This window comes from Artemia franciscana, chromosome 17 (assembly GCF_032884065.1).
Source record: "Artemia franciscana chromosome 17, ASM3288406v1, whole genome shotgun sequence".
NCBI lineage: Eukaryota > Metazoa > Arthropoda > Branchiopoda > Anostraca > Artemiidae > Artemia > Artemia franciscana.
In genome coordinates, this window is record NC_088879.1 from 3243599 (window position 1) to 3256453 (window position 12855).

Genomic DNA, 12855 nt, shown 5'->3' on the forward strand with positions numbered 1-12855 from the left:
TATCTGCTGTTTTGAAGGTTTTGCCCCTCACCCAAATAAAAATTTCTGCGTAGGTGCCTGGTATAGTTTCTCCCCTATTATGCATAGTCCCAAAAGTACTTCTTTTAGTTGATAATAAAGCACTGAATTGGCTAAAAAGCAGTTTGATATTAGGTTGGCTAATATCAAACTTTATCTGATAGAAATTTTTGAGATTGTCATTTGTTGGCATAGAAACTTTGAAAAGAGCTTGTTCAACTGGAAATTCGAAGGGCTGGTGCTCTTTTCAATAGTTGGATGTGGTTTGAGGGCAACAAACACCCCTCCCATGTCCACCATTTCTTTGGGATTTTCTTGTGGAAGGGACTTCCCATAAAGGGATTTTTTTCACTGAGGGGAGAGGGGATTTCCAGCATGATTTGAAAAATGATCAGAAATTACTTGATGAATTTTTTTTACGAAAGTAAGTAGAAATTTCCGGGGTATTTTCAGCGAGTAGGGAATTGTTCGGGGGATTTATATAAGGGAAATTTTTTTAAGGAGGTGAAGGTTAGTTCCCAGTATGATTTGAAAAACTATCAGTAATTCAATAACTTAAAACGCGGAGCTTGTCGGCATTTCATAAATTAGAATTTCATCTTATATTAAAGTACTGGCTTTCCTTTCCCTTGTCTAACTATTAATTGTAATTAAAAAAGAAGAAGAAAAGAACATGAAGAAGCAGCTTATCAGACCTTTGTCTAACTATTAAATGTTATTAAAATTGCACAGCTGAATTTCATACTGACTTTGTCAAGAAATAGTCCCCTTCCAATGTTAGTATGTTGCGCTTAGAAACACTCTTCTTTTAAAGAGGTGCAGAAAAGCCGTCAAAAAGATGGATAAGTTCTTGTCTGATCATCTTATCATTTTCAAATTATGTCATTTTGAAATTTACATTAATGCTGATTGTATTTTTACGCTTCTATTTTCCTTTCAGTAGTTTTTCGTACGGATGCGCGGACGAAGAGGATTCGGAAGTATCTGATTACGGGGACAAAGAGAGCAAGGAACAATTCGACAAAGGGTAAGAATAAACTGTTGAATAATTATATTTTAGAATAATTGGATAGTTGTTTCTTAATTATAGCTGTGCGTAAAGACTGTATTTTAGAAGTATATTTAAATTAGGTTTTAAATTTACCACAAAATTTGGTTGATCTGGAAAAACTAATTAGGTCTCTCTTATTGATGAAATATCCTAATTCTTATAACGCTTAGTATCTACTAAGTGACATATAGCGATCGTAAGTTCTGTTGGTCGGATTTGTCGGTCCCGGTTTTGCTAGTCTAGGCACTTCAAGGTAAGCTAGGATGATGAAATTTGGCAGGCGTATGAGGAACTAGATGAAATTAAAATAGAACTTATATTTTACCCAATTTGACCATCTGGGGGGGGGGTGTTTAAATCGGTAAAATTAGAAAAATTAAGTATTTTTAACTTACGAATGGTTGATGGGATCTTAATGAAATTTGATATTTAAAGGATAGCGTGTCTCAGAGCTCTTATTTTAAAAATCCCGACCGGATCCGGTGACATTTGGGGAAGTTGGGAGGGGAACCTAAAATCTTGGAAAACACTTAGAGTGGAGGGATTGGGATGAAACTTGGTGGAAAAAATAATATAAAGTTCTAGATACGTGATTGAAATAATTGGAACGGATCCGCTTTCTATGGAGGAGCTGGGGGGTGTTAATTTGGAAAATTAGAAAAATTGAGGTAGTTTTAACCTCAGAACGGGTAACCAGATCTTAATGAAATTTGATATTTAGAAGGAACTCATGTCTAATAGCTTTTATTTCAAATCCCAACCAGATCTGTTGACATTAGAGGGAGTCGGAGAGGGAAATCAGAAATCTTGAAAAACGCTTAGAGTGGTGAAATTGGGAAGAAACCTGGTGGGTAGAATAAGCAAATGTCGTAGAAATGTGATTGACTTAACCGTACTGGATCCGATCAATTTGGGGGAGTTAGGGGTAGGGTTTAGTGTTTTGGTGAGTTTGGTGCTTCTGGATGTGCTGGGACGATGAAAATGGGTAGGCGTGTCAGGGACCTGTACAAATTGACTTGATAAAGTCATTTTCCCTGATTCAACCATCTGGGGGGCTAAAGGGAGAGGAAAAACTAGAAAAAAATAAGGTATTTATAACTTACGAGTGGGTGATCAGATCTTAACGAATTTTGATATTTAGAAGGACTTTGTGACTCAGAGCTCTTATTTTAAATCCCGGCCGGCATTAAGCCTCTAATTTTCCTTTTAAATCAATCTATTGATTCTTTGAATTTTACTAGAGCTTATACCATATGAGTTCTCGGCTCTTCTGGTGTCGTCACAAGTGCCATATGAGCTCTTAGCTCTTGTTTTTATATTTTGTACTTTTATTTCTAATAATGTATACGTAATATCACAGTAACATTATTTGTTTTATTTGAAATTTATAGAATTCAAAACAGAGAAATTGCTTATGGATAGTTTTGGGTAACTGACTGACTGACCGTATCTCAAACAGTAAGTTGTGCGAAAAAGGTGTTTCAATCCCTGTTTCTAGGGCTATAATGAAAGAAAGGTTAAGATGCCTAGGACACATTCTTTGGAGGAAGGATGTCAGATTGCCAAAGATTGTCCTTGTCGGCCAACCATCTAGGGCCAAACGAAAAGTAGGTTATCCCCCATTGGGGTGGGAGGACGTCGTAAGGTATGGTTTAAGGGAAATTGGTACTTCCTGGGAGGGTGTAAGGAGGAAATCTTTGAATGGACTGGGATTGAGAAGGAGCGTGGGTAGCTCTGTTGACCTCAGGCGGCTTGGTGCTGCTGAGAATTGTCTGTAGTAGTATTATTAATCATGACTTTTCTTGCCATTGGCTGTTCTGTAGAAAATATTAGCTGGTCCTAATCCATTAGCTCTTCTGGCTCGCTATTAGCTGGTCTTGAGTCTAGTCTGGGTCTTAGGAGTGCCTTACAATGATGTACCCTCTCATTTAAATGAATCTCGGTTGTTGGGTCGATAAATACTTTACAGTTGTACACTTTCTTGTAGAAGACTTCCCTCGTTATAAAGCGGATTGAATAGTTCTTTCATATCACCCGATAAGCAGATAGTTTTAGAGGATTTTCTGAAAGTGGGGTACAGTCTTGTAGTTTCAGAAACAATCGTAATCAATACTGTACGAAAATATTGGGTCGACCCAGCTCTAAATGTGTACCTTTAGGAATCTGGGGGGGGGGGGTAATCAGGAAGGGTGTGCGAAAGTACAGGATAGCTGGTTCCCAGCTTCAATAGCATTCCCGGGCCGATGGGCCATGAAACAGAGATGGGCACCGCTGGTAGGCACTTTAAAGTCCAACGCCATATTTTTATCGTTTTTTTTTTACCTTTTCTTGCTCTTCCGCCCGCTATGAGAATGTAAATCACATCTTATAGTTTTTGAACATGCATGATCCAGTTGATGTCGTGCTATCTTGCAAAATAAGTACTCAGAAAAGGCAGTGGCCCACCACAATTTTGTGCATCTTCACATGCTTCGCGTACTTTAATGATGAAGTTTATGTTTTCTTAGAAGTTTAGTCTTACCCATTAGAAGTTACGAGACTTAGAAAATTTGCCTGATTTTCGAAAAAAGGTGAAAATACCCCCTAAAAATCAGGAAATCTTGATGAAAATCACATCATAAGATTCAGTGTATCAAAGAACCCTGCTGTAGAAGTGTCAAGCTTCTGTATTCATAAATCTGGTATTTTGCATTTTTTGTTCTCTGAAGAGAGATCATGGATCCGTGTTTCTTTGTTTGTTTGTATTGTTGTATTTTTCCAGGGTAGGTCGTATCCAAATAATGCTCCTAGAGGAATAGAAAAGTGTGCTTTCGAATGGAAATTAAAATTTCTAGTGTTCGTTTTAAGTTATAGCAGGTAGCAAAGTGGATCGGTGATCTGCTTGACAATATGGCGGCCAAGGGATTGATCCTTGCTACGGTTAGGTTGGTTGACGTACTAGCTGCCTGTTTTTATAAAAAGAAGACCTTGCAACTGAAACATTAATTTGACTCCCTGTGTGCTTGCATTGGCTCTTGAGGGTCTTTCCCCGTTTTCTTTCTTCTTATAGAATGGTTTATCTATATAAATATATATATTCATATAAATATATGAATATATTTATATACAGCTAGTATATATATATATATATATATATATATATATATATATATATATATATATATATATATATATATATATATATATATATATATATATATATATACTACTATTACTAACTATGTTTTTAACTATGTAAAACTTGCGAATATACAACATTCTTCGCTGTCCCATTGTCTGTTCAAATAAATAGATTGTCAGGTTTACCGACTCTTGAACATGCAACATATCCGTATTCAAATCTATACCTCATTATTCTAATCGTCATTTATATTCCCTGAGTCCCGGTCGTCATTTGTGTCCTGGTTTCCCGGTCTGTAGTGTCATCTTATAATGACGTCATGATTGCCCTTGAGCTTTATTGATGGTGATTGCTAATCGAACATTCCCTGTGTCCCGGTCGTCATTTATATATCCCCCCTGTGTCCTGGTCGTCATTTATATTCCCTGTGTCCCGGTGTCCCAGTCTGTAATTTCTCTTTGAGCGTCCCGGTCGTCATTTATATTTCCTGTGTCCCGGTCGTCATTTGTGTCCCGGTGTCCCGGTCTGTAATTTTGTCAGTCGACAAACAACTTCATGACGACATACAGCTCAATCCTTATAATAACGTCTGTCAACAAACATGACGTCAGTCGACACTCAAACATGAAGTCAGTCAATAGACACACAAAGAAACAACTTATATATATATATATATATATATATATATATATATATATATATATATATATATATATATATATATACTAGCTGTTGGGGTGGCGCTTCGCGCCACCCCAATACCTAGTTGGTGGGGCGCTTCGCACCCCCCCCCCCCAAGCCCCCCCGCGCGCGTAAGTCGTTACGCGCCATATTAGTTACGCGCCATTGTAGCTGTGTCCCTGTGTCCCACCTGTGAATAGAGATAGATATAAATATATATTTTTAACTACGTAAAACATGCGAATATACAACATTCTTCGCTGTCCCATTGTCTGTGCATATAAATAGCATTTATATTCCCTGTGTCCCGGTCGTCATTTGTGTCCTAGTGTCCCAGTTTGTATTTTCTCTTTGAGTGTCCCGGTCGTCATTTATATTCCCTGTGTCCCAGTGTCCCGGTTGTCATTTGTGTCCCGGTCTGTAATTTCTATTCAAACAATCCCTGTGTCTCAGTCGTCAATTATATATCCCGCCTGTGCCCCCGGCGTCCCCGTTGTAGTTGTTTCCCTGCGTCCCGGTCGTCATTTATATTCCCGGTCGTGATTTGTGTCCGGGTGTCCCAGTCTGTAATTTTTCTTTGAGGTTCCTGGTCGTCATTTATATTCCCTCTGTGTCGGTCGTCATTTGTGTCCCGGTCTGTAATTTATCTTTGAGTGTTTTTTCTTTTTAGTTTTTTTAGTTTTTTACATTTTTTCAGTTTTTTTTTTCTTCTTTATTTTTCAGCGTCACTATGAAGTACATATCGCCGAACCTTTGTTTTTTAACTTAAATCTGGTAGGCATTGATGACCTTATCCAAGTCAAAATCCCAAACCCAATCATCATCGCTATCATTTTCAGTTTTGATATGTTTTGACTCTCGCTTTCCAGGTGGATTTTCATCTAACTGCGCGGTTTTGCATTCTTTAGCCGTGATTCCTCGGCCCGCTTTCTTTTCTTACTTTCTCTATCAGCTGCAAGCCTGTTTTCTTGCTGTTCTTGTGATTCCTCGGCACGCTTTCTTTTCTTACTTTCTCTATCAGCAGCAAGTTTTTTGGCATAGACTCTTTGAGCAGCTTCCTCGGCTGTTGCCATTGTAGGTTCTTCAGTCATTTTAAAATTAAATATTTTTCCGTGAACGCATGTCTTAAATACCATTAATGACGTCACTGTCAAAGCAAAAATGACGACAACTAATTTCATGACGTCAGCCGACACAGAAACATGACGTCACCTGATCCACAGACAGACAGACAACTTATTTTTATATATATAGATATATATATATATATATATATATATATATATATATATATATATATATATATATATATATATATATATATATATATATATATATATATATATATATATATATATATATATATATATATATATATATATGTATATATATATATATCCCTTTTTTTCTATTTGTAAGAGCGTGCAGGAATAAATAATTGTTATTATCATTATTTTTTATTTTTTTAACTATTGTTTAGATTTTTTCTTATGATTTTTTTTTTCTGTTTTTAGCGATCCAGAAGAGCCAGAAGTGGCGGAAGACGTTGGAATATTATGCGCAAAATCATTTGAAGAAGATGAAGGTGAAGGTAACCATTTATAGGTTAAAATAGCCATAATATTTTAATTCGGAAAAAATAAAAAAATGAAGGATTTTTAACTTACCAACGGTTGATCAGATCTTAATGAAATTTGATGTTTGGAAGGATGTCGTGTCTCAGAGCTGATTTTAAGTCCTGACCGGATTTAGTGACATTGGGGGGGGGGCTGGAGGGGGAAAATCTAAAATCTTGGAAAGCACTTAGAGTGGAGGGATCGGGATGAAACTTGGTGGGAAAAATAAGCACAATTCCTAGATACATGATTGACATAACCGGAACAGATCCGTTCTCTTTGGGGTAGTTGGGAGGGGGGTTAATTCTGAAAAATTAGAGAAAATTTGGTATTTTTAACTTACGAACGAGTGATCGGATCTCAATGAAGTTTTATATTTAGATCCCGACTGGATCTCGTGACATTGGGGGGGGGGAGTTTGGGGGGAAACCTAAAATCATGGAAAACACTTAGATTGGAGGAATCGGGTTGAAACTTGGTGGGAAAAATAAGCAGAAGTCTTAGATACGTGATTGACATAATTGGAACGGATACGCTCAATTGGGGGGGGGGGTTAATTCTGAATAATTAGAAAAAATGAGGTATTTTTAAAATACGAAGGAGTGATTCGGACCTCTTAACGTAGATCACTTTTTTTAAATCTCAACCGGATCCAGGGTCATTGGGGGGGGGCAGTTGGGGTTGACCATAAATCTTGGAAAATTCTTAAGGCGGAGAGATCAGGATGGAACTAGATGAAAATAATAAAAACCTGTCTGAGATACGGACTGACATAACCGGACCAGATCTGCTCTCTTTTTTGGAGTTGGGGGGGGGGGGGTAATTCGGAAAAATGAGGTATTTGTAACTTACGAACGGGTGACCAGATCTTAATGAAATTTGATATTTAGAAGCATAGTGATTGACACGATTGGAACAGATCCGCTCTATTGGGGGGGGGGGGGGTTAATTCTGGAAAATTAGAAAAAATGAGGTATTTTTAACATACGAAGGAGTGATTCAGACCTCTTAACTTAGATCACTTATTTTAAATCTCAACTGGATCCAGGGTCATTGGGGGGGGGGCAGTTGGGGTAGACCATAAATCTTGGAAAATACTTTTCGGAGGGGGATTGCAGGAAATCCGCGAGAATTGTTCTGATCTGATCACAAAAGGGTAGTACTTTTTTTAGTGGCTGGCCGGTTAGACAAGAAGACTACGGGAAGATTCAAGGCTAAATTGGCGTTCATAAGTTCCGCTTATTGAAACAAGTACCCACGAGATGGCTTACAATTGGACCTGCCGCTTCGAAGCTAAGGGAACAGATGCCAGCTCTGTCTGAGTACTTCGTTGTCTGTATTCCACAGAAAAACCCTAGTCTTATGAAATCAAATGCGTACAAAGAGATCATCCGGCTGATCTAACAACCGACCATGAAAGCTGAGTGTCAGTTTGTTGTTGATAGTGCAAACTTCTTCAAACGTTTCACTGAGAAATTTGAATGGGAAGAGGCTCTAGTGCATGAACTCTATACGGAGCTAAATCTGCTGGTCTTGACGTTGGCTGGACGAGCTTTAAAATCCGAAGTGACCGAAGAGCTTAGGGATGAACTAACGCTTCAGCCATTCAAAAATAAAGAGAACTTTGTGCCACTGCTACAGACAGTTGTGAGTGACGAGATTGTTGACTGTCTCAAGTCAGTAGACGAGGTTCCAAAGCCATTATTCTACTGGTGCAAGATATGCCCTTAAGTAAATACTCGGCGGAAATTTTGCAGTTGCTGAAACTGTCAACTTTTTATTTATCCCAGTGAAGTTTCAAAGCCAGTTTCTGCTCAGAGTTAACTATATTTTTTCCATGAAATTACCCATCGCAATGCGAAAGGACAAGCTAGTTGACGAGTTTAAGCTAGTCCAGTTATTCGGACTTCCACCGGAACCAGGAAGGGTCGACGACAAGTGGAACCACGTGATTCAGGGAGGTAAATATTCTAACTTGTCTGAAGTTGTAAGAAGTGCTTTGACCATTACACACGTATTTGCCAGTATTGAGCGGGGTTTATCCCTTTTCTGGGTGGTTTTCAGCAAATAAAGAGCTTCGATGAATGAGCGAACTTTGAATGCAAAACTGTTTGTGGTAGATGTGTTTGGAAGATTTTGAGGACATACGCAAAATGTTGCTATCACCGAAGACTTGATAAGACTAGACAAATCCGTTAGGATGAGCTATGATTTGTACCTACAGCATGAAAAGCCTTGAAAGACAAAAATGAGAGAGTGGCAGGATTTGGAGGCGAGAGAACGGCTGATACAGCTGCAGCTCGCTATAAACCTCTTTTAATAGGCAGGCAATAGCGACTCTCGAAAAATCTCCCAGAGAAAAAAAAAAGAAGCGTTTGGTTCCAAGGAACGGGCTGCAGAGGAGTTGCTGAAGTAAACTTATAACTAGCTGGAAAATGGCATTGAAAAGAAGGACAGGGTGGAGATACAGCTAGCGCAGGCCAATTTAGATGGGTAATAAAAAAAAGGTAGCTGCTACTCTTGAAACGACCCAGAAGCAGTTAGAGTAAAAAAAGCAGGGGCTGATCACATCTCTGTTCCAGCAGAAGGCAGTGCAAAAAGGGAAACAAATAGGCTGTGTGTTCTGGTTACCGCATCCTTATCTCTTATATTATATTTTTGAATTTGATTTTTTGTATTTGAAAGTAAAGCGTTCTGACAAAAAGAAAAAAGCTCTCCCATAGCATGATGATTCTCATGTGGTCTGTTTGTTAATTATTACTTGGCCTCTGATCGTGAAGAGGTGTCTGCAAATGATCACTCCCAATTTTTTCCCCTTTGTCAAGTGTCATTTAGTGTTGTTTCAGTGCTTTTTCTTTCAAAAGCCTTCTGAAAACTGAGTTTTGAGGTCCATTTTGCTTCCCTTGAGAAGTCCTTTGTTTGACTAAAAAGAGCTAAGTTCCTATTTTTTACCACTTGAATCTGCGGTAGCCCTGCGTATAGGAAGGGAGCTGCCCCTTTCTCATCCCTAGCCTTCCCTTCGTGGCCATAAAAACTTCAGAGATGCTCATTCGATAGGAAATTGATAGCTATGGCTCCTTTTTAATAATTCAAAAGTGATTGGACACCAACCAGCCCCTGTCCTACAACTGTCTTTGACATCTGTCCTTTCATTACCCCTTAGGACACCTGATCGATGTTTACGGTACCTATTTCGTACTTTTTCTGTGGCTTCTCAATTTCGCGTGGGAAAGTTTTTGCAAGGGAGGGGAGTTTTCCGGGGAAAACGCCGGCTTCCGGTTGTAGCATTATGGGGGCTAGAATTTCTTCAGCCCTGTAGAACCCGAAAGCTTATGCTAATTTTCAATCCATATTTTTGAATATTTTCCCTCATACCCATCAATCCAAGGTATTATAGTACAATTGATATTAAAAATTGTTGCAAAATTTTGTCCAACATACATATAGTGAGCAAAAATCTGGATGCTTATAGAGAATTAAATAAAAAAAAACAAATTTTTTTAACTGAAAGTAAGGAGCGACATTAAAACTTAAAAGGCACAGAAATTACTTCGTATATGAAAGAGGCTGCTTCCTCATCAACGCCCCCCTCTTTACGCTAAAGTTTGACTCTTTCTCTCAATTCTTCTTTTTAAAACAGTAGGGTTCTCTGATACGCTGAATCTGATGGTGTGAATTTCGTTAAGATTCTATGACTTTTAGGGGTGTTTCCCCCTATTTTCTAAAATAATGCGAATTTTCTTAGGCTCGTAACTTTTGATGGGCAAGACTAAACTTGATGAAACTTATATATTTAAAACCAGCATTAAAATGCGATTTTTTTGATGTAGCTATTGTTATCAAAATTCCATTTTTTAGAGTTTTGGTTACTATTGAGCCGGGTCGCTCCTTACTACAGTTCGTTACCACGAACTGTTTGAAAAGTAGAAAGTTTAAAAAATTTGTTTCTTAATCAATGAAAAAGTCTAATGTTAATTAAAATAAACAGGAATTAATTTAAAATATTTTTTACCACAAATGAAGTTTTTCAAAGAAAAGTAAAGAGCGTTACTCAACCAAAGATGGGAAGAAATAAGGTCAAGCAATTTTTTCGATGTGAAGCTACCATAAATCATTATCAGTAAATAATGTAAGCTTGAACGAACAGAAATCACATTTGGAAACCAAGTCAAACTCAAAACGGGCAAAAACTACCAGAAAGAGGAATAGGGGTAAAGCCTCCTATGCATTCTAAAGACGAGAAAATAATTTGCATTTTAATGGAAACAAAACACATTTTAAACGTTTTCTCTTTTGCAATTTTAATAAATTTAATATTACTAAGACTGTATCAGGACTGAATATCAGTGTGTATTAAACTGTCAATTCATATTCATTGGGTTTCTTTTTCTGTATTCTGGGTTACGATGGTAGTTTTTTTTTTTTTCTTATTTTGATGTTATGGGAAATAAAAACACATGGCTTAAAATTAAGAATATTTCCAGTAAAATGCAAATTACATTCTAGTCTTAGAATGCATATTTGTTGTTAGGCCTACTAACACAATGTATATTTTTGTGCATATATATATTTTTTTCAATATTTCCCTTCCTCATTAAGCTTAAACTTGTTATATCCTGTGTAGCTTTTTATCAAGATCTAGATATAAAATGAATCATTGGTAATCTCTTTTGACTAAAAAATTCATTTTCAATGTTTCTGTCTCTCAGTCTCTTCACATCGGTCAGTCTCTCAGAAGCGAAAGAAGCGTTCTCAGAAGCGTTCCTGTGCGAGTACCAGGTAATTTCTTGATACTTTCAATGTTTTATCTTTAGTGCTATATAGTTTTCTATTTATAAACACGAATGAATTATTTTTTTCTTGAAAACAAGTTAGAAAATGTAATTTAGTTAAAGGCAACGCTCTAGTTTTCCCTCTGATTAAAAATAATTTATATTTCTTCAATATATTAAACTCAAAAGACATCTGATTAAAGTTTTGAGATAGCTGTTTTGTTCAAAATAGTTAAAAAGTTCAGTAAATATACTTCTGTGATGACTGTAGATGACATAATTCACGCAGTTCCTTGGAAAAGAGTCATAAAGAATTCAAATTGGCAATCGTTTAAACACGTTTTATAACGGAAAAAGGGGCTTGTGCAACATCCAAGGACTAAGGATATGAAGTTTTAAGTTTTAAGTTTCAGAAAATGTTGAGGGGGGGATGAACTAAATCAAAACCTGCTATGTCCATCCAAATTATCATGACGGTGTATCTGCAATATCTTAGGTAAGGGTATTAATGTGAAACATTTCGAGAATGTTGAGGGGGATGTTGACCTAAACCAAAAGATACTATGTTTATTCAAGTTGTCAAAAGAGTTTATCAGCACTATCCCAGTTAAAGTATTCAGTTCAGTCCATTGCGTGCATCAGTCCATCAAATATTGAGGGGATAATGAACTAAATCAAAAGGCACTATGTTCTTCCACTTCTTTAAGATCGCATATGCAATATCTCAGTAACGATCCATGATATTAAGTTGAAACTTCTAGAAAATGTTTAGGGGGCTAATGAACTACATCAAAAGGCACCGTGTGTGTCTCGGTAGTCAGAATAGTGTCAGATATATCTCAACATTGCTAGGGTTACGAAGTTGAAACTTTGAGGGAATATTAATACAGGTAATGAACTAAAGCAAAAGACACGATACAAAGTCAGACTATCAAAATGGCATATCTGCAATATCTCACGATCGATTGAGGGCATTGAGTTGAAACTGTCAAGGGATTTTGAACTAAATCTAAAGACACAATGTGCATACAGGTTGTCTAAATGACGTGTCTTCTGCAATATCTTAGGAACAGTTAATGGCATTAAGTTGAAACTTTCAGGGAATAGTGAGGTGATTTTTTAATTGAATCAAAGATGCTGTGTTCTGGTTGTCAAAATTTGGTATAGCAATATCTTAACGACGGCTAAGGATATTGAATGGAAAATTTTAAGGAATGCTCGTGGGTGTTGATCAATAGTTGGCGATGAAGTTGAAACCTTTGGGGATTCTCTGGGTGGGGTTAAATGGACGTAAAATTTTGACGTAGGGGAGAGAGCAGTAAACGAACAGACGCTGTTTGTGTTATACACACACACACACACACATATATATATATATATATATATATATATATATATATATATATATATATATATATATATATATATATATATATATATATATATATATATATATATATATATATATATATATACAAAAGTAATGTGTAGGAAAGGAAGAGTAAGGATAAGGCACTGCATGTTTTGCGTTGGGGGAGGGATATGGGGTAAACAGTTAAATTACCAAAGACAATATGCCTCTCAGGTTGTCAAAAT

General features: G+C 36.9%; 2 protein-coding genes across 7 annotated transcripts in view; one reads left to right on the plus strand and one right to left on the minus strand.

Annotated features, from left to right (window-relative positions):
• The window catches only part of LOC136037695 (uncharacterized), a gene marked incomplete in the record, with an annotated part of 547833 nt that overhangs the window by 447599 nt on the left and 87379 nt on the right, over window positions 1–12855 (minus strand).
• The window catches only part of LOC136037698 (uncharacterized), a 59354-nt gene that overhangs the window by 39593 nt on the left and 6906 nt on the right, over window positions 1–12855 (plus strand). For 2 of the 6 annotated variants that reach the window (XM_065720460.1, XM_065720458.1), the window contains exons 4-5: window positions 959–1045; window positions 6386–6462. In XM_065720460.1, coding sequence (XP_065576532.1) covers window positions 959–1045; window positions 6386–6462 — 164 coding nt within the window. Of the gene's footprint in view, window positions 1–958; window positions 1046–6385; window positions 6463–11196; window positions 12607–12855 lie in introns of those variants that run through there. The other 4 variants (XM_065720461.1, XM_065720459.1, XM_065720457.1 and 1 more) reach the window with 3 other exon arrangements.